The sequence below is a fragment of the Puma concolor genome, chromosome A1 (assembly GCF_028749965.1).
Source record: "Puma concolor isolate L17-30 chromosome A1, mPumCon1.1.hap2, whole genome shotgun sequence".
In the NCBI taxonomy this organism is placed as follows: Eukaryota; Metazoa; Chordata; class Mammalia; order Carnivora; family Felidae; genus Puma; species Puma concolor.
In genome coordinates this window covers 197,225,509-197,250,923 of record NC_141667.1, presented here as the reverse complement: position 1 = coordinate 197,250,923, position 25,415 = coordinate 197,225,509, and the positions used below count along the sequence as shown (strand labels likewise).

Below are 25,415 nucleotides of genomic sequence, written 5' to 3'. Positions count from 1 at the left end.
TATGCATAGCCCTGAACATGCACTTGGCTTTTAATCACTTTTCTCAGCTAGCCTTTTGTTCATGGATTAGTCCATTTCTGTTTATTGTACCCATTTAAGAAAAATTCCTTCATGGTGATATCAGCAGGAATAGTAGAATAAAGACATCCAAAAATCCACTACTCCATAAAAGTAATGAGAACACTGGCAACTGTATCAAAATCAGAACTTTGGAAAATAAATAAGGCTTATAAATATTTGAAGAGCATTTATTCAAGAAAAATAGCTGAATCTAGATAAGAACAGTAAGTTTGCTTGGTTTTAACCTGTCCTTTTTCCATTCATTGACAGGGCCCCATGTGGCCAGGGAACTCAGACATCATCTTGCCTGCAGTCAGATTCCAGAGCTGGGGCAGGGCAGGATGGAGGTGAGTGAGGCTTTCCCCTTAGCTTTACAAGAGCCTTGAAAACCAACAACCTCACAATCAAAGTAGTCATGAAATCCATCAGGCTGGCAGCCACTGGAGGGCCCTGCACAGATTTGGAGATTCTTCAGAAGTCCTATACTCAAAGAACTGTTTTTATCTGACCTCTCTGTCAGTTCTCTGGAAACCTTCACTTGCAGGGCTTGCCTTTCTATCCGTTGACCAAGGCTTCCTTTTACTGAGAATGCTCCAGGGCATATATCGAAGGAAAAAGCAATCAGAGGCAATTATTGAATATCATATCTACCCGAGGTGGTGAAATTAGGTGAGGCTAATTCAGGGATGTGTGTATGCTCAGGCAAAATCTGAGAATGCAATAGGTACCTCTCACTGACCTTGAGGATTTGCATAAACAGGAAGTGAAGGTTAAGGCATGAGGAGTCCAGCTCCTGGTTAAAAATCTACATGGGATTTTATAGACCTGACCACAGGTAATTATACTATCTTTACCCGGAAGGACTCACTAAGGAAATCTGCTCTCCCTACACCAGTCTTTGTGCACAGTCAAGGTACTGCAGTCTCTGAAGGGAGCTGCAATCAAGGACTCAGACCCCTTTGGCTGGTCACACCCTTCATGTATTTGCATGCCTAGCCCAGGCACCTTTATTCCCCGGGCTTGAGAAGAGGTCTTCTTCAGGCACCTCTGCCAAAGTTTCCTTATGGGGGAAGAGGAGGAAAACTTGTCTTTGTTGGCATACTCCTTTAACACTTCAGTAGGCAGTTAACAACTCTGCCTTGTTAGGAACCCAACTGAGCTGAGAGCCAGAGAGCAGAGCACAAGGGACCACCGGTAGGATAAGCTCAAAGATATGCACACCTGGCACATCACAAACCATCCAACACCAAAGACAGAATCTTGAAAGTAGCCAAAGAGTAGCAACATATTACATACAGGGGATTCTCCTTACAAGGTTATCCTCATCAGATGATGAGGAGGCCAGAAGACAATGGGATGACATATTCTAAGTGCTGAAAGAAAAAGACCATTAAGAATTTTATATTCTTCAAAAATAAAGGAGAAGTGATCTCATACTCCGGTTAAAAACAAACAAATTGTGGGAATTTATTGCCAGCAGACCTGCCCTATAGGCAATACTATAAGGAGTCCTTCAGGCCAAAATGTTGACATTTTTAGACAGTAATACAAATCCACATAAAGAATAAGAGCACTGATAAGTTAATATATTTTTAATGTTTGTTTATTTATTTATTGAGAGAGAGAGAGAGAGAGAGAGCAAGCATGACCAGGACAGAGGCAGAGAGAGAGAGAGAGAGAGAGAGAGAGAGAGAGAGAGAATCCCAAGCAGGCTCTACACTGTCGGCACAGAGCTTGAGGTGGAACTCGACATCACAAACATGAGATCATGACCCAAGCCCAAATCAAGACTCGGACCCTTAACTGACTGGACCATCCAGGTTCCCCAGTATTTTTGGTTTACAACTTTATTTTCTCCTATTTTATTTAAAAGACATTTACTCAAAGCAATAATTTTACATCTGTGTTGATGGATGTATAAATACGTACTTTGTATCACAATAATAATAAATATGTGGAAATTAAACACACTACTAAATATTAATGGGTCAAAGAAAGTCTAAAAAATAAATACTTTGAGAGGAATTAAAATGAAGACACAAAAACACCAAAACTTCTGGAGTGCACCTGAAGCACGGAAAGTATAGCTGCTAAAAATTAAGAAGGATCTCATTTCACGGTGTGTGTATATATTAAACCAGCATGTTGTACACTGTAAACAGAACAAAAAAAAAGTGTTATGTTTAAAAAAAAGAAGAATCTCAAACCAACAACCTAACCTTAACCTTAAGAAATAAAAGAAAAGCAAACCCAATGCAAACAGAAGAAAAGTAATATTAAAAAACAGAATGGAAATAAATAAAATGGAGACTAGAATGAAGAAAACCAGGAAAATGGCAGTTGGTTCTTTGAAAATATCAATACAATTGACAAACCTTTAAATAGTTGGAAAAAGAGAGAGAGAGCCAAATGCCAGCTACTAAAATCAGATGTAAAATAGGGAATATCAGTACCTACCTTAAAGAAAGAGAATGGATATTAAGGGAATACTATAAAGAATATAAACCACCAATTTAGATATTGTAATGAGATTGACAAATTCCTAGGAAGTCACCAGCTAGAGAGTGATTCAAGAAGAAACAGAAAAATCTGAATAGATCAATAAAAATAAAGATATTTAGTAATTCAAAAACTGTGTCCTTCTGATGAATTCTACTAAATCTTTAAAGAATTAACATTAATCATTCACAAACTATTCCACAAGCTAGGAGATAAACGAACACTTCCCAAATCATTTCATGAAACCAGTTATTACCTCAATACTCAAGCCAAAGATATCACAAGAAAAATACAGACCAATATTCTTTATGAATATAGATGAAAAAGCTTTCACAAAACACTAGCAAACCAAAAACAGCAACATACGAAAAGGATTATAGACCATGACCAAGTGAGATTTTTCTGAAAAAATAATAAGGTGATTAACATCTGAAAATCAATTAATGTAATACACTGTACTGTTAAAATAAAGGGAAAAATCACATGCTCTTCATATAGATGCAGGAAAAGCATTTGACAAAATCCCAGTATCTTTTATGATAAAACACTCAACTGGCTAGAAATATAAGGGAGTTTTCTTAAGCTGATAAAGAGCATCCACAAAAGAAAAAAAGAATAACATCACATTTAATAGTGAATAACTGAAACCTTATCCCTTAGTTTAAGAAAAAGGCAGGAGCGCCTGGGTGGCTCAGTTGGTTAAGTGTCCAACTTTGCTCTGGTCATGATCTCACAGTTCATGGGTTTGAGCCCCGCGTCCGGCTCTGTACTGACAGCTTGGAGCCTGGAGCCTGCTTCAGAGTCTGTGTCTCCCTCTCTTTCTGCCCCTCACCCACTCACACTCTGTCTCTCTGTCAAAAATAAACAAACATTAAAAAAAATTAAAAGAAAAAGGCAACAATGTCCCCTCTTGCTATTTCTTATCAGTATTGTGCTGGAGGTTCCATCTAGGGCCAGAAGGCAAAAACGAGAAATAAAGACCATATGGTTTTGGGGTCTCCTGGGTGGCTCAGTCAGTTAAGTGTTTGACTTCAGCTGAGGTCATGATCTCATGGTTTATGGGTTAAAGCCCTGCATTGGGCTCTGTGCTGACAGCTCAGAGCCTGGAGCCTGCTTCGGATTCTGTGTCTCCCCCTCCCCTGCTTGTGCTCTCTCTCTCAAAACTAAATAAACTTTAAAAATTTTTAAATTTTTTTTTCAACGTTTTTTTATTTATTTATGGGACAGACAGAGACAGAGCATGAACGGGGGAGGGGCAGAGAGAGAGGGAGACACAGAATCGGAAACAGGCTCCAGGCTCCGAGCCATCAGCCCAGAGCCTGACGCGGGGCTCGAACTCACGGACCGTGAGATCGTGACCTGGCTGAAGTCGGACGCTTAACCGACTGCGCCACCCAGGCGCCCCAACTTTAAAAATTTTTAAATAAAGACCATATGGTTTCTCAAAAAGGAAATAAAAGCATTTCTCTTTGCAAATAACATTATATGTATAGCCAAAAAATTCTTGAAAAAAGAACAACAAAGTCAGAGGGCTCAAACTTCTCAATGTCAAAATTTCAGTGACTACAAAATGAGAGCAATAAAGACAGTGTGACACTGGCATAAGGACAGAAACAGAAACAAAAGGAATAGATTTGAGATTCCATAAATAAACCCTCACACTTACGGCCAATTGATTTGTTACTTCTTTCTTCAAGCTTTTATTTAAATTCCCATTAACATACAGTGTAATACTAGTTTCAGGTACAGAATATACTGATTCATCACATCCAGTGCTCATCCCATCAAGTGCCTTCCTTAATCTCCAACACCTATTTAATTTATCCCTCTGACCACCATATATATATATATATATATATATATATATATATCTCCATAATTTGCCCTCTTTCCATAATTGGGCTATTGTTGATAATATGCTATAAACATCAGGGTCCATGTATCTCTTCAAATCAGTATTTTTGTATCCTGGGGTAAATATCTAGGGTAAATCCAGAAATTTCTGGGTCGTATGGTAGTTCTATTTTTTTTTTTTTTAATTTTTTTTTTTCAACGTTTATTTATTTTTGGGACAGAGAGAGACAGAGCATGAACGGGGGAGGGGCAGAGAGAGAGGGAGACACAGAATCGGAAACGGTAGTTCTATTTTTAACTTTTCGAGGAAACTCCACATTGTTTTCCAGAGTGGCTGCACCAGTTTGTATTCCCACCAATAGTGTACGAGGGTTTCTTTTTCTCCAAATCCTCTCTAACACCTGCTGTTTCTTGTGTTTTTGATTTTAGCCATTCTAACAGATGTGAGATGGTATGTCAAGGTGGCTTTTATTTGCATTTCCCAGATGATGAATGATGTTGAACATCATCTCCTGTGTCTGTTGGTCATCTGTATGTCTTCTTTGGAGAAATGTCTGTTCATAACTTCTGACCATTTTTAATTGGATTATTAGGGGTTTTTTGCTGTTGAGTTGTATGAGTTCTTTATGTGTTTTGGATATTAACCCCTTATTGGATATATCATTTGAAAATATCGCCTTCCATTCAGTAGGTTGTCTTTTTGTTTTGCTGATGGCTTTCTTTAGACAAATACCACATTATTTTATTCATATGTGGATTTTAAGAAATGAAACGAATGACCAACAACAATGAGAAAAGGATAAACAAAACAACTGACTCTTAAATATAGAGAACAAACTGGTGGTATTCAGAGGGGAGGTGGGTGGGGATGGGGGAAATGGGAAAAGGAGAATAAATCATATGAGTACTGAGTAATGTATAGACTGTTGCATCACTGTATTGCCCACCTAAAACTAATACAATACGGTATGTTAATTATACTGAGATTAAGAATAAATAAGTAAATATAAAATTAAATTTAAAAAGACAATTCAATGAGAAAGAAAGTTTATTATTGTTTTTTTTAACAAGTGGTGCTGAGACAACATGCAAAAGAATGAAGTCAAATTGCTTCTTCACACCATGTGCAAAAACTAACTCAAAATGAACTATATTCTTAAATTTAAGTACTAAAAGTATCACATTTCTAAAAGAAAACATAGGCATAAATTTTCATGACCATAGATTAGACAACATTTTCTTGGATATGTCACCGAAAGCATTAGAAATAAAAGAAAAAAACCTCATAACCCAGTAATTGCACTACTAGGTATTTATCCAAGGGATACAGATGTGCTGTTTTGAAGAGGCACATGCACCCCAATGTTTATAACAGCACTATCAACAATAGCCAAAGCATGGAAAGAGCCCAAATGTCCATTGATGGATGAATGGATAAAGATGTGGTATATATATATAATGGAATATTACTCAGCAATCATAGGGAATGAAATCTTGCCATTTGCAACTATGTGGATGGAACTAGAAGGTATTATGCTAAGTGAAATTAGTCAGTTAGAGAAAGACAAAAATCATATGACTTCACTCATATGAGGACTTTAAGATACAAAACAGATGGACATAAGGGAAGGGAAGCAAAAATAATATAAAAAAACAGGGAGGGGGACAAAACATAAGACACTCTTAAATATGGAGAATAAACAGAGGGTTGCTGGAGGAGTTGTGGGAGGGGGGATGGTCTAAACGGGTAAGGGGCATTAAGGAATCTACTCCTGAAATCATTGTTGCACTATATGCTAAATAACTTCGACATAGATTGAAAAATAAATTAATTAAAAATATTATGTGAAAAAAAGAAAAGAGAAATAATTTGAACTTCATCAAGTTAATAATTTTTGTGCTTCAAAGGACACTGTCAAGGTAGTTAAAATAGAATGCATATAATGTATAAAAATATTTGAAAACTCATATCTAACAGAAGGCATTTTCAGAATATACAAAGAACTATTAAATTTGACAGTGAAAACAATCTAAACAAAAAATAGACAAAACGTTTGAATAGATATTTCTCCAAAGAATATGAGTAAATGTCAATAAGCACAGAAAAAGTTTTTTTAAATTATTCAGTAGGAAATGCATGTAAAACCACAGTGAGATACCATTTCATATATACTCAGATAATTACAATATAAAAAGAAAGGATAATAAGTGTTGGCAGGGATGTGAAGAAATTTGTACCCTCATACATTACTGAGGGGATAGAAAATGGTGCAACCATTCTGAAAACCAATCAGCAGTTCCTCCAGAAATAAAATATAGAGTTATTATATGACTCAACAATTCCACTCCTATATCTATCTATATCTATATCATCTATATCTATATATCTATCTGTATCTATCTATATCTATAAGAGAATTGAAAACATAGTACAGAAAAAAGGCATACATGAATGTTCATAGCAGTTTTATTTTATTCATAATAGTCCAAAAGTGGAAACAACCCAAATGTCTTTCTATTTATGATGTAAAAACATCATGTGATAAATTCTAACAATGGAACATTATTCAACCATAAAAGGAAGGAGGAAATGATACATGCTACAACAGGAATGAACCTTGAAAGCATTATGTTATGTAAAAGAAGCCATAAACAAAAGACCACACATTATATGATTCTATGTATATGAAATGTCCAGAATAGGCAAATCCATAGACAGAAAGTAGATTATTATTGTTAGGGGCTAGAAGGAAGGGAGAAGGAAGAGCAAGTACTTTTGGGTACACAGTTTCTTTATTTTTTTTCTTTTTTAATATTTATTTATGTTTGAGAAAGAGAGAGCATGAGCAGGGGTGGGGCAGAGAGAGAGAGGGGGACAAAGCATCCAAAGCAGGCTCCACACTGTCAGCAGTGAGACTGATGAGGGACTCCAACTCAAAAACCGCAAGATCATGGCCTGAGCTGAAGCTGGATGCTCAACTGACTGAGCCCCCCAGGCGCCACAAGTACAGTTCCTTTTTAAGATAATAAAAATATTTTGTGGGGGTGCCTGGGGGGCTCAGTCGGTTAAGCGTCCCACTTCGGCTCAGGTCATTATCTCACAGTTCGTGGGTTCAAGCCCTGCGTTGGGCTCTGTGCTGAGAGCAGGGAGTCTGCTACAGATTCTGTGTGTCCCTCTCTCTCTTCCCCTCCCCTGCTCACACTCTGTCTCTTTCTCTCTGAAAAAAAAAAAATAAATAAATATAAAAATATTTTTTAAAAACATAATAAAAATATTTTGGGATTTAATAGTGGTGATGGCTGCACAACTGTAAGTATACTCAAAAGCACTCAATTCTACACTTTAAAACTTGAATTTACGGTGTGTGGATTTTACCTGAATTGAAAACTAAACAAAATAAAAATAAAAACAACTCCTACCATATGTTTAATATACAACATCGGTTCCTAGCATGTAGAAAACCCACAATAATCCACAGCTATCTTACTCTTTATCAATTTCTCCTGAAAAGACATAATTGCAAGCACTGTATTGTAGTAATGTCTTATTCAGTTTTATATAATATAAAATGTGGTGCAAAAAAGTCATGATATGTGGATTATGTGCTTCAAAGACATAAATGCCAAAATAAAAACTCTTAGCATATTGAAAGAACTGTGGTCTTAATTAGTTTAATTCTCTAGGCAGATGCATTGCTCCCTTGACATCACAGACTTAATATGCATATAAGTTTTCTATGCTATTTTATGCAGCAGAAGGAGCTTTCTTCATTTATTGATAGCTATGAAACATTTTTGGCCACATAATCATCTTTAGCAACCAAGGAACTCATGTGACTTTCTCAAAAAATAATTCAAGGTTTTGTTTTTCCTATACAAATCAAGTGAGGAAAAAAAAGCCATACAGGTCAAAAATGTCTTGAATTTTATACATAATATATATATATATATATATATATATATATATACACACACACACACATATATATATACACATATATATTATATTTTTATATATTTTACATATTTTTAAGTTTTACTTTAGCCTGTTACCTCTAGTCATTTGAATACATAACATGGGATTACATAGTCAATTTTGTAATTTCACTGGATATCGCAGAATAAGTACTGATTATATGGCAAATAAAATGGGACATTCTAATTCCTGAACGAATAAAAAACTAGCACAGAAGGCTGTTGATTTACATTCAAACCAAATACCAGGGATTACATAAAGGGAAGGTCATGGTGCGTTTTTGAAAAACAAACATTGACACTGTAAAAAATAATTAGAAAAACAAAAGTTAGTTGTAACTTACTGAGACAAAAATTCATGGCACTGCAATGGGGGAATATCTCAGAGGAAAATCTGATCTGTGCTTTTTTGATGTGGTCAAAAGAACAACCAGTGAACCCTCTACATTGCCTGGCAGCAAGAGAGCAGAACCCATCAAGAGCCTGCCATAATTGTCTGGATGACATCAGAATGTCGTCAGAGCCCAGCTTAAAGGAAGAACTGTTAACAGCAGAAGCAAATAGACTTACTGGTTCAGAACATTCCCTTCCTATCCAAGCTTCCAGTCCTATAGTTAGGGCATCACAGATAAAGAAGAAAGGCATAAGGACATTTATTTGCAAGTGAAAGTAAACAGATGTGTCCCTGAGGGTTACATGTCAGGAATAACAGCTGATAGGTTGCACAAAACCAGCTGGCAAGGTCAGGGCTCCACACCCTGGCATAACCCTCCCATCCAGTCCTGAATGTTTTGAGAGGGCACAAAGAATGGCATATGCCTTAACTTCCATTCAATTAGCCAAAGTGTCTGATATATTCATATGACTTAAAAATTACAGTTAAAAATACAGTTAAAAATTACACATTTCCATGGTTACAACTACTGTTAAAATAAAATTAGAAGAGGAGAAGAAAAAAAAGGAGGAAGAAAAAATAGATATGGGGAAGAAGGGGAAGCAGAAGCCGAAGTGGAGGGAGAAAAAGAACAGCAACAGGAGGAGGAGAAAAAGGATGACTAACAGGAAAAAGAGAAGAGTAAGAGGAGAGCTGAAAGAGGAATCTGAGGAAGAGAAGGAAGATGATCACATATCATAAACAAAAAAGAAGTAAAGAGGCAGATAGGAATTTGAAATAGGTATAATAAATAGCCTCACAGAGACAAGGAGGAATATTAGTACCACGGAAGAAGAAAGCAATTATAGTGAATTACCAAGCAGGAATAACGAGTTTGTGAAAAAAATTAATTAAGATCAAGACATCAATATATGGGAGAAATATCATGATGCATAAAGATTAAGGACAATTTGGAGGGCTAGATATTAAAATTAGCCAATAGGAAGGGATAAAAGAAAACATACAAAATTAAACTAAAAAGATATGGTGAATTAAATAAGAAATATCAACATCAATGTAATAGGAGTCCCCAGGAGAAGGTAAATCAAAGATTGATGTGTGTATCGAAGGGACAGAAATCTTGGGCCAAGGAGGCTTATTGCATTTGAGTGTGACATAGAATGATGGACTTCTGAGATTCAACTGATCACAAGGAATGTGATTGATCATAAAAGAAACACTCAACTTCATCAGGAAACACACATGTATCTTGCATTGCTATCAATCTGGCTTCAGCTGATTAGAGCTTGGATTGACATCCAAGTTGAAGGCAGCTTTCTATGTACTGGGCATTGCTAGCAATCTATGAGGCACTCTGGGATGAGAATCGTGTCCAGAAATGATGCTCTATCTACTAATTCAACAAGGATGGATCTTGGGGAGTATTGTAGGAGAGAATTAAAAAAAAAAACAAAAACTGACAGGAAGCAATAGCCCCTAGGAAGTAAAACAGAGGAAGCCAATGGCATAAGATATGGAGGAGAGGTGAGCCACTTGATAATAGAAGTGAAACAGAATGAAAAACACAAAGCAAGGGAGGGCGAGGAATGAAAATAGTGGACTACTACAGTTAGTATTGGGTCCCCAAAACTTGTGAGAAATGCTGCACTACATTTCAGATACCTGAAATACTTATTAGCTCATGTCATTTGCTGTGCAGCCTTACTTCCACATGAACCTTTACAATGAACCCTTTAGCAAATAAGAAAAACTGAAAGACCATACCCCAGGTTACCGTTTTGTCCAGTCCTGACACCTAGAGGAGAGGACGCTGTGTGACAGAATTTGGAGGCACACCATCACCTTGTACACTTTAAACACTTGAAATTATATAGCATAAGATGTATTCTCAGTGAAATTTTTTCAAGTATGTTCTCTTAGCATGCAAATAACCTACATAATTGAACCTTAGTACACCTTAACAGAAAATTACTGAATTGTCGAAAACAAAAAGGAAGAAGGAGACATTAAATTCTAAACATTCTAAACCAGAGTGCTTATTCTCTACATTTCACTCAAACAGAAACATAGGTCATTAGATAGCTAGATAATTAAAACAGCACATATAGCTTTTACATGGATATAAAAGCAAAAATCCTCCATTATATTTGGAAAACAATCATGTAAGAAACCTTTAATACTCATGAATGTTACCTGGGAAGAATAATTTGCTGTTAATATTTTCATATTATAATTTGGTTCCATGTGATTTAAATAAATTATATAGTTATTATTTAAAGCAAAAAATTTTAGAACTTGAAAAGGTTTTCATATATTTATTACTATTCCTTAATTTACTAATACCTAATGTGAAAAAAGGGAGGTAAGCTAAAAGATCAAATAGCCCAGACCTATTTTATTTATTTATTTATTTATTTATTTATTTATTTATTTAATGTTTGCTTAAATTGATGGTGGAGTAAACAAGAATGGGAAGTGCAGTGCTAGAGATATCAAAATTGAACTTGCATTAATATGTATTTTAGAAATGTTCTATGATTTTGCTTGCCTATGAATGTCTAAATCAACGAATTTGCAATTAAACCTGGATAGCTCTCTAATATGTATATTCTAAATACATGAAAGACACTTAATTGATTACTTGCCATATTTCAGGTCATATTTCAGGTCAAAAAATGTCATTTGTACTTCTCTTTATAATCCCCATGGTACAAGTACAAATTCAGGAACTGTTCACCTTTATTTCATTCCTCTTTTCAAATATTTGTATAGGACTTTACAATTCACACAGTGATTTCATAACATTATAATTATATTTTTATCTACTTAATAACTTTGAATTGGTGGCAAGTCTTGAAATTGAAGTCTTATGGTTTAAGTGCTGTCTTCAAATCATGTCAATATGGTAGATTCAAGACTCACACCCAGATCATCTGAATCCCAATATAGTTCTCTGCATCTCCAGGTTCTTCCACAGGAGAAATCGGTTGAATCCTGTGTTAATGATCCCTGGTGCCAATTGATACGTTATTCTTTCTCTAAACTGTATTGCTCTTTCCCCACAGATTTTTCAAGGTGGAATTAATTACATGCAAAGGTATGGGTAGGCTAGTTATGGGAGTGGAGTGAGCCACCTTAATTAAGTTTTCCTCAATGCACATTAACTATTTTTTCCTCTGGGCAACATTACTCTGGCCTCTCCATGATAGTTCTATTTTTTTTTTTTTTCATATTGAACTTTACATGTTGTATGAATGTCAGATTGTGAAAACTTTGAAGATTGCATGAGGTCTACTCATTTTGGTATCTTTGACATCCTTCTCAACAGTTTAATGCACATTAGTCAACACAAGAAAATGTCAAGAACTTAGAAAAAATGCTCCAAATAAACTCATAATTTATCTAAAGTTAATGATAATTAGTGACAGTAATATTATTTTTAACATGCATTTTAACTATCAATAAATGTTTCTAAAAAGAATATCAGTAAAGTAAGAGATCTTACCTAGACCATGTCTATGTGTTGACATTGGTGGTAAGACAGTCCAAGTCTTGGTTTTGGGATTGTAACATTCAACAGTGTTCAATGTCTTTAAGCCATCTCGACCTCCAATTACAAAGAGTTTGTCATCAATAACAGCCACACCAAACTGCAGTCTCCTGCCATTCATCATTCCTGCCTGGATCCACAAATTTGTTCTGAGGTCGTATTTCTCTATGGTTGTAGCTCCTGATAAAACATAAAATCGAACAATCACCATTTACTACTAATCTAACACACAACCTGCCCAAGACAGTGTACAAATTCAGATGTGAAAATACTCTTGTCACACTTATTTTTCTTAAAGACAATGTGGCAGAAAACCAAAGGGAGTAGTATTTTAACTACATTATTTCTTCTCCTTGGCAGAAACTAATTATCAAAGTAGACACAAATTTATAACTTGTTTGAATGTTATAATGGTCTCATGCTAAACTATCGGTTCAATAGAATTATTGTTGGTCATGGCACAGTTCTGCCAGATTTTACAACTTTTTTATGTCACTGTTTGCCATAAAAAAGTAACATAATCCTAGTATAATTTCTGTATAATCTCTGTACAGTTTCTGAAAGTGAATTGAATTTAATAAATTATTTACCATGTTTCTCTTTAAATTTGTTTTATGCCTTAAAATAACAGAGCATTTTAAAAGTCAATTTGAGGTTATGTAAACAAATGTCAGCTATGCCTTTTAAGATATTCTTTTAAAAAATGTATCTGGGGAATAGCTTAATAGAATGTAGAGACTAAACTGATTTTCTATCCTTATCAATCATGTTACAATCTCTAAATAAAATAGCTTATCTTTCCTAAAAGCTTTTTATACATAAATCTGAGAAATGGAATAAATCTAACTTGCCATATAGAAATTGAAAGCAGAAATAAGTTAAATTGCTGATGAGATATGTTTTTATAGATTTGGTTACACATTTCACATTAAAAATGTCTGCCTTGAACAAGTTCACAAATGTTTATATGATAAAACATAGCTAACAAAACACTACTCTTGCTTTTCAGTGTTTGATCTTAGTGTTCAGATTCACATTCACCAGTGCTTTATCTTCAATGATTAAATATCCCTACAAAGGGAGTCAACATTCTTGTGTACTTTTCACATACTCACTAAAGATCTATTTTACTTGTAACATAATAAAAGCTTGCAAACTAGGGAAAGTATTCCTCAGGGTATTCACTTGCTATTTAGAAAGTAACCAGCAAGGAACTAAACAAATATGAACAACGTGGTAGGGGAAATTTTGCTAATTGAAATAAAATGAGTAAAATTGAGTAAATGCTCAAATGTTATCCAAAGGTAACAAAGCAATAATAATATAGATACTAGGTTAGATGCATTTAATGTTTTTTAAGTTAATAAAAATATGAGCTAATTTCCATATAACTAAATATGAGGCATTATAAGATTAGTACTATTATTTTTAGAATAAACATACATTGTAATGTTCAGAAAAGTCACTTATACTGATTAGTAACATAAGATATGCTTAAGTATATTTATTATATTTTATATTTGATGATTTATTCATCCATGTACAAAACAAAAATCCAAGGTGAACTAAACCACTGAATAATTTCAAGGTCATCTGAATTCTCAAAGCTTGATGGCATTGGCATTCACGAATGCTTCACTAAAATTAAGTTATATGGAAGTACCTCTCTCTTATGACTAACTCTTGACAAATATTGGTGTAATAGTGTAACCTGATCCCAATGAACCCAATTTCATGAGACTCATATTTTGCAGATACAGCTAGACAAGGAAGTATTTGTACAACTGTACTTTCCATACTGTCCAAAACCTTGGTCAAAACCTGTGCAGAGAAATTAAGGTCTAGTCATCCTTCTAAGAGAAAATAATTGGGAATGCGTGAAATTCATGGCTTCTGAGCAACCAAAGGTGTTGTTATTCAAAGGGAAAAGTGAAGATTGATTTCAGTTTCAAAGTCTCATCCAAACAAGCTAGATGTATCTTAAATCTCAACACATGGCAGGATTTTTTGCTTTTACAGTGTTTTTCCTTGAACTGAGTTTTCAAAGGTGACCTCTGTATTTTATCCTAAAATTGCTACATCAGAAATTGAGTACATCCTGTCTTCATTTTTCAAATTAGAAGCTGTATTAATTTCCCATGGCTGCTATGAAAAATCACGTCAAACTTAGTGGCGTAAAAAAACCCACACATTTATCACCTTACAGCTCTGGAGGTCAGAAGTTCAAAATAGGTCTTATTGTGCTAAAATCAAGGTGTTGACAGAGCTTCATTTCTTTCAGGGGCTTTGAAGAAGTAAATGTCTTGCCTTTCCCATCTTTCACAGGCCATCCATATTCCTTATGACCCCTTCTTCCATTTTCAAAGCCAGAAACACTGCATTTCTCTGACATTGATTTTTGTGATTCCTTTAGGCCCACCCCTTTATAATCTGAATTAATGCAGAACATTCCTATTTAATGTAGAATAGACTGCTTAGGGTCAGCTAATTAGCAAACTTAATTCTCTTCACCACCTTAAAACTTTCCCACAGTTTTCTATGTAAGCTACCATATTCATGGATTCTGGGGATTCAGATATAGATATCTTTGGGGAACCATATTCTACCTGCCCCAGAAGACAACACCTATTTTCACTCCGCTGTTTGACTTTGCATAGTTATAGAAAGTTTAGTAGAACAAAACAAAGAAATATTTCTTGATTTATAGAACTTACTTATAGTAGCCAATCTGATTATTTTCTCATTCGGTCAGAATGTAATATAAATATTTTATTTAGTTTTTAAGGATCACAAAGTTAAGCATATGCTTCCTCTTTTTCTAAGGAAAGCTATGAATAATAATGTTCTTTAAGAAATTCTCTCATCAGGAGTGCCTGGGTGGCTCAGTTGGTTGAGCGTCTGACTCTTGGTTTTGGTCTGGTCATGATCACTGGGTTTGTGGGAATTAGTCCCATGCTGGGCTCTTCACTGACAACACTGAACCTACTTGGGATTCTCTCTCTCTCTTTGCCCCTTCCCCGCTTGTGCTTTCTCTTTCAAAATAAATAAATAAACATTACAAAAAAAAAAAAAAAAAAAAGAAATTCTCTCACCAGTATACCTCATTAGCTATCTGGATAAACATCACAATTCTATTATTACTATTTATTTTAATTTAATTATGGGTTTGGTTGGTTTTCTTTGTTCATCAGAGTATATGTATTTCCTTAGTGGTCGCCTGAGTCAAAGGAAAGACAAAGCCATTCTCACTGAGAAATGTTACCCTGTTAAATGTGACGTAAAGGTACTATTTGTCATTATGTAAATTAAAAATAGAATATAAGTAACTATTGTGGTCACAAGTCATAACTTTGAAATGTTAAAAAGGAAAACTTATTTTAACATATAGTTACTTTAAGGGCATGAAACTGTCACTAATTATCTCAAATGCCTGCATGACTTTAGAATGTGTGACTGCAGGCACGATAGAGTCCTGACAACTTTCATAAACTGGAAAGCACCTACTCTGAGACTCCAAACCATAAACATAAGCAACTAATTAATGGTTAGGTTCATTAAAACAGGTATAATGAGAACATCTGGCTATGGAGGACCAATATTAGGACTGGTTAGATCCCTATTGTTTTGTATTTTAAACTCTAGATTACTATGGTAAAGCAGTTTGAAGTTTGCATTATTTCTTGTAGGGAATTTTACTATTATTCTGTGAGCTATAACTTTGTATAATAACAATATTATTTTATAAAATGTGTAGTGTAACTCAATAGAATCTAAAGAAATTTGTAAAACTTCCTAACTTAATGGAGTTATATAATTCAAAGATACATCTCATTCTTGGTATATTGAATAATGTGAAATAAAATGTCAGGCATTTTTGAGACCATATGACATTAGTCCCAATATACTAATCAAATTAGTATACAGTATTTATTGAGTACTTCTTATGCTCTAATAGATCTACATGTATTAGTACATTTGATTTTTATTAAAATATTATGACACGGGTATTATTATTAGGCCAAATTTATAGAAAAAGAAGCTGAATCAGAGAAAGCTTTAGTAACTTGCTCAGTGTCTCTCAGATAATAACTAGTTGAACAGCAATATTAAGCTGGCTCTAGAGCCCACTCTGATAAACACATATTTACTACCTTATCCTGGTTATAGAACAAGTTAATTGCACTTAATGCATGTGGCAGGCAGAATTTTATAAATGCTCCTTCTTGAGATTTAATGACCTATTTCCTGGATTGTGATAAGAAATCACTTCATTGGATTGTTATGCTGTGTGTCACCGTTCACCTTAATATGGGGAGATAACTTGGCTGGCCCTGATCTCACAAACCCTTGAACATGGAGAGATTTCTCTGGCTAGTTGTGGATGGGGAAGTCAGAAAGATATGAAGCATGAACAGGACTCGACTTGCTCAGGTCAGGTATGAAAATGGAAGGGGCCACATGAGAAGGGATATGGGTGGCCTCTGGGAGCTGAGAGTGTTCCTTACCTGACAGCCAGCGAGGAAGCAATCTTTCAGGGAGATGACCTCCAGCTCTGGATGAGAGCACAACCCTAGCCAACACTTTGATTTCAGCTTTTGACATCCAGAGCAGAGAATGTAGCCATGCCACCCTAAACTTCTGACTTACAAAACTGTGAGCTAAAAGATGACAGTTGTTTTAAACCACTGTTTGTGGTAATTTGGTACACAGCAATAACGTGTACTTTGTTTTAATTTGCATTTTAAAAATTTATCAGGTATTTTTTTTTTCAAGTTGAACAACATAACTAGAAGGTAATCTATACAATGCAAATACAAAAGTATTTTCTTCATGACAAAAAAACACAGCAGGCTCTTGTCTCAAAATATCAAACCTAGAATAAGTGTTCAAGATATTATCAAAGTGTGGTTATGGGTCTCTTTAGAGTTGTTTATTATACAGTCACATATGATTAAGTTGTAACAATAGCAATTAATATATACGCATTCCATTTTAGCATTACCGATAGCAGGACTTATTCCAATATCTGTAACTCAATCATTTAGCAACCTTACTTCTCTTGAACATAGCACAGAATAAAATGATCATAGTTTTCCGAACCGACAAAATGTCACAAAAAGCTATAAAGAAGTTAAAGCTCTTTTATACAACTCAAAAGAAAGGGCCTCTGGTCTTCTCACAAAGCCTTTCTACTATAATTTTAGTGCACTATTAATAAGCTCAATTACCCTACTCACAAGACTTTACAAACCAACAAGTGAGAGTGATCTGGATCCTTTGACAACAGCAATAGCTGACAGTGATGAAGTAACCAGAATAAAAATGGTGTTTTCACTGAAATAGAACAATCATGCACATCAAATCATTAGGAAAAGGTTAAATTATATTAGAATGTATTCTCTTGAAGGAAGCAGTAAATAGAGAGAAACATACTGGAAAAGTTTAAAAGAAAGATATTTTTATGATACTTAAAATATAAAACTTCAGGCTTTAAATAAAATAGCATTATAAAGAATGACTTATTTCTTGAATTTTTCATAGGATAAGCTTCTCATTGACTTTCATGTGTCTATATACTCATTGAAAATATAGTTTGGGATAATATTCTTACACTAATATAAAAGATATCACTGCAGGGAAAATATTTTTCAAAGACAGGCAAGTCACTACATTTTAGGTAATTTGTTATGTTTTATAAGGATGGCATTATAAACATTTCATACATAATAATTTCATACGTGCTGAATAAACATCCAACAAAATTCCACATTTCTCCCTTCTATAAATATAACCATTTGTAAGGGGTAATAGACTGATACATAGCTATGCATAGAGATATACATGTAAATATATCATTAAGCTTAATGCTGAATTTTGAGGTAGATATATAAATTTCAAAAACATGGAGGGTATTTAGGAGGGCACTTGTTGTGATGAGCACTGGGTGTTGTATGTAAGTGATGAATCACTAAATTCTACTACCAAAACCAGTATTGCACTGGATGTTAACTAACTAAAATTTTACTTTAAAAAAATCTAACATTATACTTAGTTTAAATTAATTTCACTAAATTCAGGAATGCCAAAATATGCCAAGTTCTTAACTCATAGCTTGGAGAAACAAAAGTATGGAGCATAATTTTAGTTATTTGTATTTTATGTAATAATGCACCTTAATAGTTAAATGTTATTACCATTAAAATCTTAGAAAAATTTAAAAGATTTCTGGAAGTTGTTTAATCATATAAGCAAAATGCAAACATCAGTGTAATTTCTTTAGAAAAATTAAATTTACCTTTTAGCACCACTAAAAGTGAGTTATCTAAAAACCAGCAAGATAGGGGCTAGTTCTAGATAAAGAAAAATTAAAACTTTATAGAAATATGTCAATTAAAATGAATGGAAAGACTCACACTAATTTTGAACAAGATGGCTTGTTTTCAGAAATGTGAATTATCTTATATAATCACAATTAATATGATGATATTTTTACAAAGTATTTATGAAATTATACTTGTATTTCTCTGGAAATTCAAATGGAAATATCAAAAATACATTTTTAAAAGCTGGATAATTTCTAAAACAAAGGAGTAGTAAGGGAAAAATGGTTACCAGGTTTTAAAAAGCATTATATAAGTATAGAAATTTTTAAAAATGCTTTATGACAAAGGAAGTAACTGTATTCATAACTCTGAAATGAAAGCCAGGGGCGCCTGGGTGGCGCAGTCAGTTAAGCGTCCGACTTCAGCCAGGTCACGATCTCGCGGTCCGTGAGTTCGAGCCCCGCGTCGGGCTCTGGGCTGGTGGCTCGGAGCCTGGAGCCTGTTTCTGATTCTGTGTCTCCCTCTCTCTCTGCCCCTCCCCCGTTCACGCTCTGTCTCTCTCTGTCCCAAAAATAAATAAAAAAAAAAAAAAAAAAAAAAAAAAAAAACGTTGAAATGAAAGCCAGACATAACCTTAATACACTTGATATTTATAATTTAATAAAAGTATCTGTCTAAACCAATGGAAAACATGATGGGGGTAGGGAGCGGGAGGCGGGGGGGCTATAGGGAAAATGGGTAATGGGCATTGAGGAGGGCACTTGTTGGGATGAGCACTGGGTGTTGTATGTAAGTGATAAATCACAGGAATCTACTCCTGAAGATAAGAGTGCACTGTATACACTATATGTCAGCTCATTGACAATAAATTCTATTAAAAGTAAATAAATACATACATAAACTAAAAATTAGTTTTAAGATAACTAGTTATTCTTTGGAGAAAAATAAATAAGTAAACTTGGAGTCCTGTCTTACTCTTCATACTGGAATGCACTTGAGGTGAACCAATGACTAAAGCACAGCTGTGTGGGTTCAAGAGAACCCACGACGTGGTTCTCTTCTCAAGGCTTCACAGACATTAACATAGACAAGGAGGGGCGCCTGGGTGGCTCAGTTAAGCGACCTACTTCAGGTCAGATCATGATCTCGCGCTCCGTGGATCTTGTGCTGTGTGACTGAGACCCACATCAGGCTCTGTGGTGATGGCTCAGAGCCTGGAGCCTACTTCAGATTCTGTGTCAACCTCTCTCTCTGTCCCTCCCCTGCTCGCGCTCTCTCTCTCTTAAAAATAAACATTAAAAAAAAAAAAAAAAAAAAAACAGAGACAGGAGATTTTAAGTAAATTGCCCTGGGTTACACATTATTAAAACCTTAAATATCTTGGAAGATAAAAAAGCAGGTGATTAATTTTTACTTCTAGGTAGACTTAAGAGTGAAGTTCCATGAGGGAAGGCCATAAGACCCAGAAGTTATAAAATAAATATGAATATATATGATCACCAATCATCTAAATATAAAATACAGTTACATCAAAAATACATAAAGAAACAAAAGACTGTAATAAACAAAAGGTTTATTACTTATTATATTCACAACAGATTTGGAAAGTGAGTAATTTTGATATTGACATCAAAATCAGCTGGTTGACCTTAAATTGATGCAACATTTTCAAGGACTCCTGTGTGTGCATGTGTGTGTGTGTGTGTGTGCATAGTAAAATACATAATAAATTTAAGAAATAGGGGTAATTGAATTTTTGATTTGTAACTTCCTATTAAATATTTTCTCAGAAATATGTTTTAGTCCTATAAATGAAATACTAATTCCTTTTTAATACCAGCTTTTGATGTTACTAATGATGTCATAGAAAAGAGACCTGAAAAGATAAGCCAAAATTGTAATTATTTCTATTATTATTACTTAGCCACCTTTTTTACAGCAAAGAACTCATTTATTAAAATAACTTTATTGCAAAAGAACACGTATATTAAAGCATTATTGCAAATACAGTTTTTTCACATTCTTAAAAATATTCATTAAACATAAATTCATGTGCTAACATTTTCAAATTAAATACTTATTTTCACAATTAACATTTGCCAAAAATCAGCCAAAATCTTGCTATTTTGTTATTAAAATGCCCTATGTCCTAATTAATAATTTTTGTAAAATATTTATTAGAATTTTTCTAGCCTTTGCTGAAAATGTGGGTACCAGTGAATGATAGGAAAAATTAATATTGTGACAATTGGGTTCTAGTTCTATTATTGACTATATAACAAAATACCAGTCATTGAAATGCTTTTTCATAAGTATAGCAAAAGAACACGAGGTCTTATTGATCTCCACCTAAACTATAAACTCTTGGAAAATACATTTTTGCCTTTTTCATAAATGAGTACCCACTTTAAAAAGATATATTAATGAAGGATCTCTGTGATCTACTGGTGTTTGCTCATTTAAAATAAAGTATTACATTAATACCACATTAGGTGAAAGTATAGTGACTTCTACTTATCTTTAAATCTCTTACTTAACATTCTCTATCACAGAAGTAACTTAAGGTAGCCCTGAGGAGTCCTTCTTTGCCAGAGAAGAGCCACACATTGGAGGATTAAGATCTAGTTTGTATGAAACATATGCACAAACACACACAGACTTTTTCCCTGTGGATCTGCAAAAGGAGACTTAATTTAGAAAACAGATGTATCTATTATCGCTTACTGTTCATTCACAGGGAGATTGATCAAAAAGAATACTGAGTGCTCAAGAATTATAATTATGGTGGGAAGTTCATCATAACACACTAATTTATTATTCAATCCACATTCATAGAAAGACCTACAGAAGACGTATAGTGACTTGGCCCAATTCCTCTGACTACTAGAAGGCAAAATAAAGTTTATTAGACTAAATTTTGAAGAATTTGACTTATAATTTTAACCCTGATTTATCCTCACAAGAGATACCAAAAACAGTTACAACCAAAATAGTCACTAAGCTTTGTTTCTTTCTAGTAAGGATGAGGCTAAGAAAGGAGACTTCATTGACAGGTGATTCACTTTTCACCAGAAACAGCCTTCTTTGACTCCTCAGTAAAGAACATGGCTTCCACAGATTCCTAATTAGAGAACTGGTTGTTACCAGAGGGGGCAGGTGAGTGAGGGATGTGTTAAATAGGTGATGGGGATGGTGCAGGGTGATATACGGAAGTGTTGAATCACTATATTGTACACCTGAAACTAATATAACACTATGTTAGCTAACTGGAACTAAAATAAAAACTTAAAAAAAAATGACTTCCAGGGGCTGAAAGTCCCTTGTCTGGAGACTCCCTGAGAATGATATAAACAACCAGAATTGGGGCACCTGGGTGGCTCAGTCAGTTAAGTGTCTGACTCTTGATTTCAGCTCAGGTCATTATCTCACAATTCGTGAGTTCCAGCTCTGCATCAGGCTCTGGGCTGACAGTGTGGTGCTGCTTGGGATTCTCTCTCTCTCCCTCTGTCTCTGCCACTAGCCCTTGTCTCAAAATAAGTGAATAAATAAATAAACTTAAAAAAACAACAACCATATTTTAACAACACGTGAGCATCTTTCTTGATTCTAAAGAGTGTTAAAGAATTGGATACTTTGACTTGGCCTTGTTCTTCATCTGAGACCCTTGGGGAAGTATGGTTCTCTCCTAAAAATATGTTAGCAGACAGTAAATAGATGCCCATGACAGAAGACAATCCTTTGTATCTGAAAAACAAACTGGACTTACACTAACATGTTTCATGGTTTTGAGTTGTTTCTATAATTTTGTGCAAACTGATGACCTTGAACTGGTAATCTCCAATGGTATATGTCAAGTTTAAAGAAAACGTACTGAAGTGGAACCAAAGTGACTGAATGAAGTTACTGAGGCAGACATCAAATAGGGCAGTACTCAAAGGGCAAAGATGAAAGAATAAGCTTTCTTTTGTTATATTGCTTTTCTTCAGAAAAACTCCGACAGTATTTTAAAATTATCTCACCCACCTAATTGCAAATGCTCAGGTTTCTCTGACACAGAATTGTAAGTGAATCATTTTCTTAAAGCTACATGATGATTACTATTGAGTTAAATGCTTTAAAAATTATCCAGTTGTAAAATTGCTGTATTAAAAGCCATTCTTTAAAAGTTCTTGATAGTGAAGCTTGTACAGCTCAAGCCAAGGAAGTAAAAAAGTCAGGTCAAGATGGTTAATTCCACCTATCTATTTCCCTTTCCATTTTTGCCTTTCAACAATACTGATAATGATGCATCGAATTAGAGACAAATTCAGGGTAAATAATCCTTTCAAGTCCTTTGAATAAAGAAAGAAAAGTAACAGCTTATTCTTAAAGTTAGATAATTTAAATTTTTTAAATATATGAAAGTCCAAGGCACACATTAAATATTTAAATGTCATAATAATATATGCTCTATAATCAAATGATTCAATAAAAAATACCTCAAGGAAATTAAGATTTTTATTTTATAATTAATAATTAATGCTTTTCCTTCCTTTTTTTTAATCAGCATTTTTCTTATTATTACCTTTATTAAGAAGATTTGCTTTTAGTTCACGTGAAAGAAGTAGGTAGGACTCTTTGCTCAGAAACCTGGCTGTTAATTGACCTGTGGCTGCAACAGGGCATCAACAAGGAAGCAATGCAAATATGTTGAAATCAAAGACTATACACTCAGTCCATCACAATCTAAAAGAAGAGTCACTGCCAGTGTGGTCTTCCTACCAGTGTATCTGGGGTATCTCTTTAGGCTCCATTTATTATCCACAGCCGTCATGTGTGAAATGATAAACAGAAGATATGAAGCTTCAATTTCATTTTTTCTCTCTTACCTCCAAAGAATATCAATCTGAAAAAGCTTTTAACCATTTGCTTACTCTTTCTTTGGAACTAAAAACAGTTGACTCTTGAACACCACTGGTTTGAACTGTGTGGGTCCACTTACAGGAGGAATTTGGATACTGCACAGTATTGTAAATGTATTTTCTTTTTTCTATGATTTTCTTAATAACATTTTCTTTTCTTTAGCTTACTTTATTCTAAAAATACAGAATATATTACACATACAAAATAACGTGTAAATAGACTGTTTATGTTATTTGTTAGGTTTCCAGTCAACAGTGGGCTAATAGTAGTTCAGTTTTGGAGGAGTCAAAAGTTATACACAAATTTTCAGCTGTGTAGGGATCAGTGCCCCAACTCACCCACTGTTCAAGGGTCAACTGTAGTCTCATACATGGCTTCTCCTAAGCCAGAGGGTCCTCTGCTTACCTGCGATGGTACTGTATTTAGGAAAGCTCACTGTGGTCACTTTGTGTCAAGAAGAGGACAGTGCCTCTCATAATCTTAATTCTCCTTCAGCCAAAGAAAAGAGGGCTGCTTCATAGACTTAGGCCTACAAGAAGGACCTTGCAGTTGCCATCAACCTCACACCCTAACATTCTAATCCTATTTCTTTGTATCAAGCAGCATAATTTAACAATGTCTCCTCAAATTAGACAGTGTTTGCTTTGAATAGTTCTGATATGCATGAATTTCAGTTACCATGGGTTAGTTAAATAACACCAACCCCCCCAACAAATTTCAACTACTGCAATATATTAACTGTGAAAAATTGCATAAAATGCAAACTTTGCTATTAGTTCTGCGGTCCACAAAACACTACTTAAAAAACAGATGTACATTATGATCAGTGGCCAATCACATCACTTCTTTCAAGGTCTGCAAGTGATCGCTCATTGCACTTCTGTTACTGAGTTCATGCACAGGCTATTGTGTCACCTTTTTGTCTCTTTGTGATAAAGTCACTGTCATTTTACCAAAATGAAATAAAAATAAAAATAAATAGATGAATGAATAAATAAAGGATAATTGAAGAGAGAATTGCCTAACAAAGGGGTAAGTGGAGCATAAAAGAGAACAGTGATAATGCTAGAAGTGAAATTATAGTAGAATCACAGGCTTTCTTACCCTGTTGGTTGAGGATTTCCTCTGGAGCTTTTATGCCCAGCCTGTACTTGCACTATTGGGCTTCCTGTGCATGCAGCCTGACCTTGCTCTCATACCAAAAAAGAATGCTCTTAGGCAGATAAGCAGGGAGGCTGGGAGGTTGCTTGTGTTGGAACCTCATGAACAAGCACAGAAACTGTCCATTCCATCTGCCAATATGTTCAAGTTGGGTCAAGGGAAGTGGCGTTTGACATACAAGTTTCCTAGAAATACTGTACAGAGGTTTATTTTCTTCTATAGCTGGGGTTGGAAAACTTTCTATAAAGGGCCAGATAGTAAAAAATGTAGCTGTGGGTCTCCTTTTGGGTCTATTTGTTATAACCATATGATTATTATAGAGTAAAAACAACCACAAACAATAGCTAAACAAATGAGAGAGGTACAATAAAACTCAATGGCTATTGAAATATGAATTTCACAAAATGCAAATAGTCACTAAATATTTTTCTTTACATTTTTTCCAGTTAGCTTTTTTTAAGTTTATTTATTTAATTTGGTAGAGAGAGAGAGAGCACAAGCTGAGGAGAAACAGAGAGAGAGAGAGAGAGAGAGAGAGAGAGAGAGAGAGAGAGAATCCCAAGCAGGCTCCACACTATCAGTACAGAGTCTGATGAGGGACTTGAACTCATGAACTGTAAAATCATGACCTGAGCCTAAATCAAGAGTCAGATGCTTAGCAAACTGAGCTACCCAGGTGCCCCATCAATTCTTATGA

General features: G+C 34.7%; 1 protein-coding gene across 2 annotated transcripts in view; it reads right to left on the bottom strand.

Annotated features, from left to right (window-relative positions):
• KLHL1 (kelch like family member 1) overlaps positions 1-25,415 on the bottom strand; it is a 358,028-nt gene that overhangs the window by 78,383 nt on the left and 254,230 nt on the right. For both annotated transcript variants that reach the window (XM_025924317.2, XM_086710730.1), the window contains exon 7: positions 12,288-12,512. In XM_025924317.2, coding sequence (XP_025780102.1) covers positions 12,288-12,512 — 225 coding nt within the window. The remainder of the gene's footprint in view (positions 1-12,287; positions 12,513-25,415) is intronic.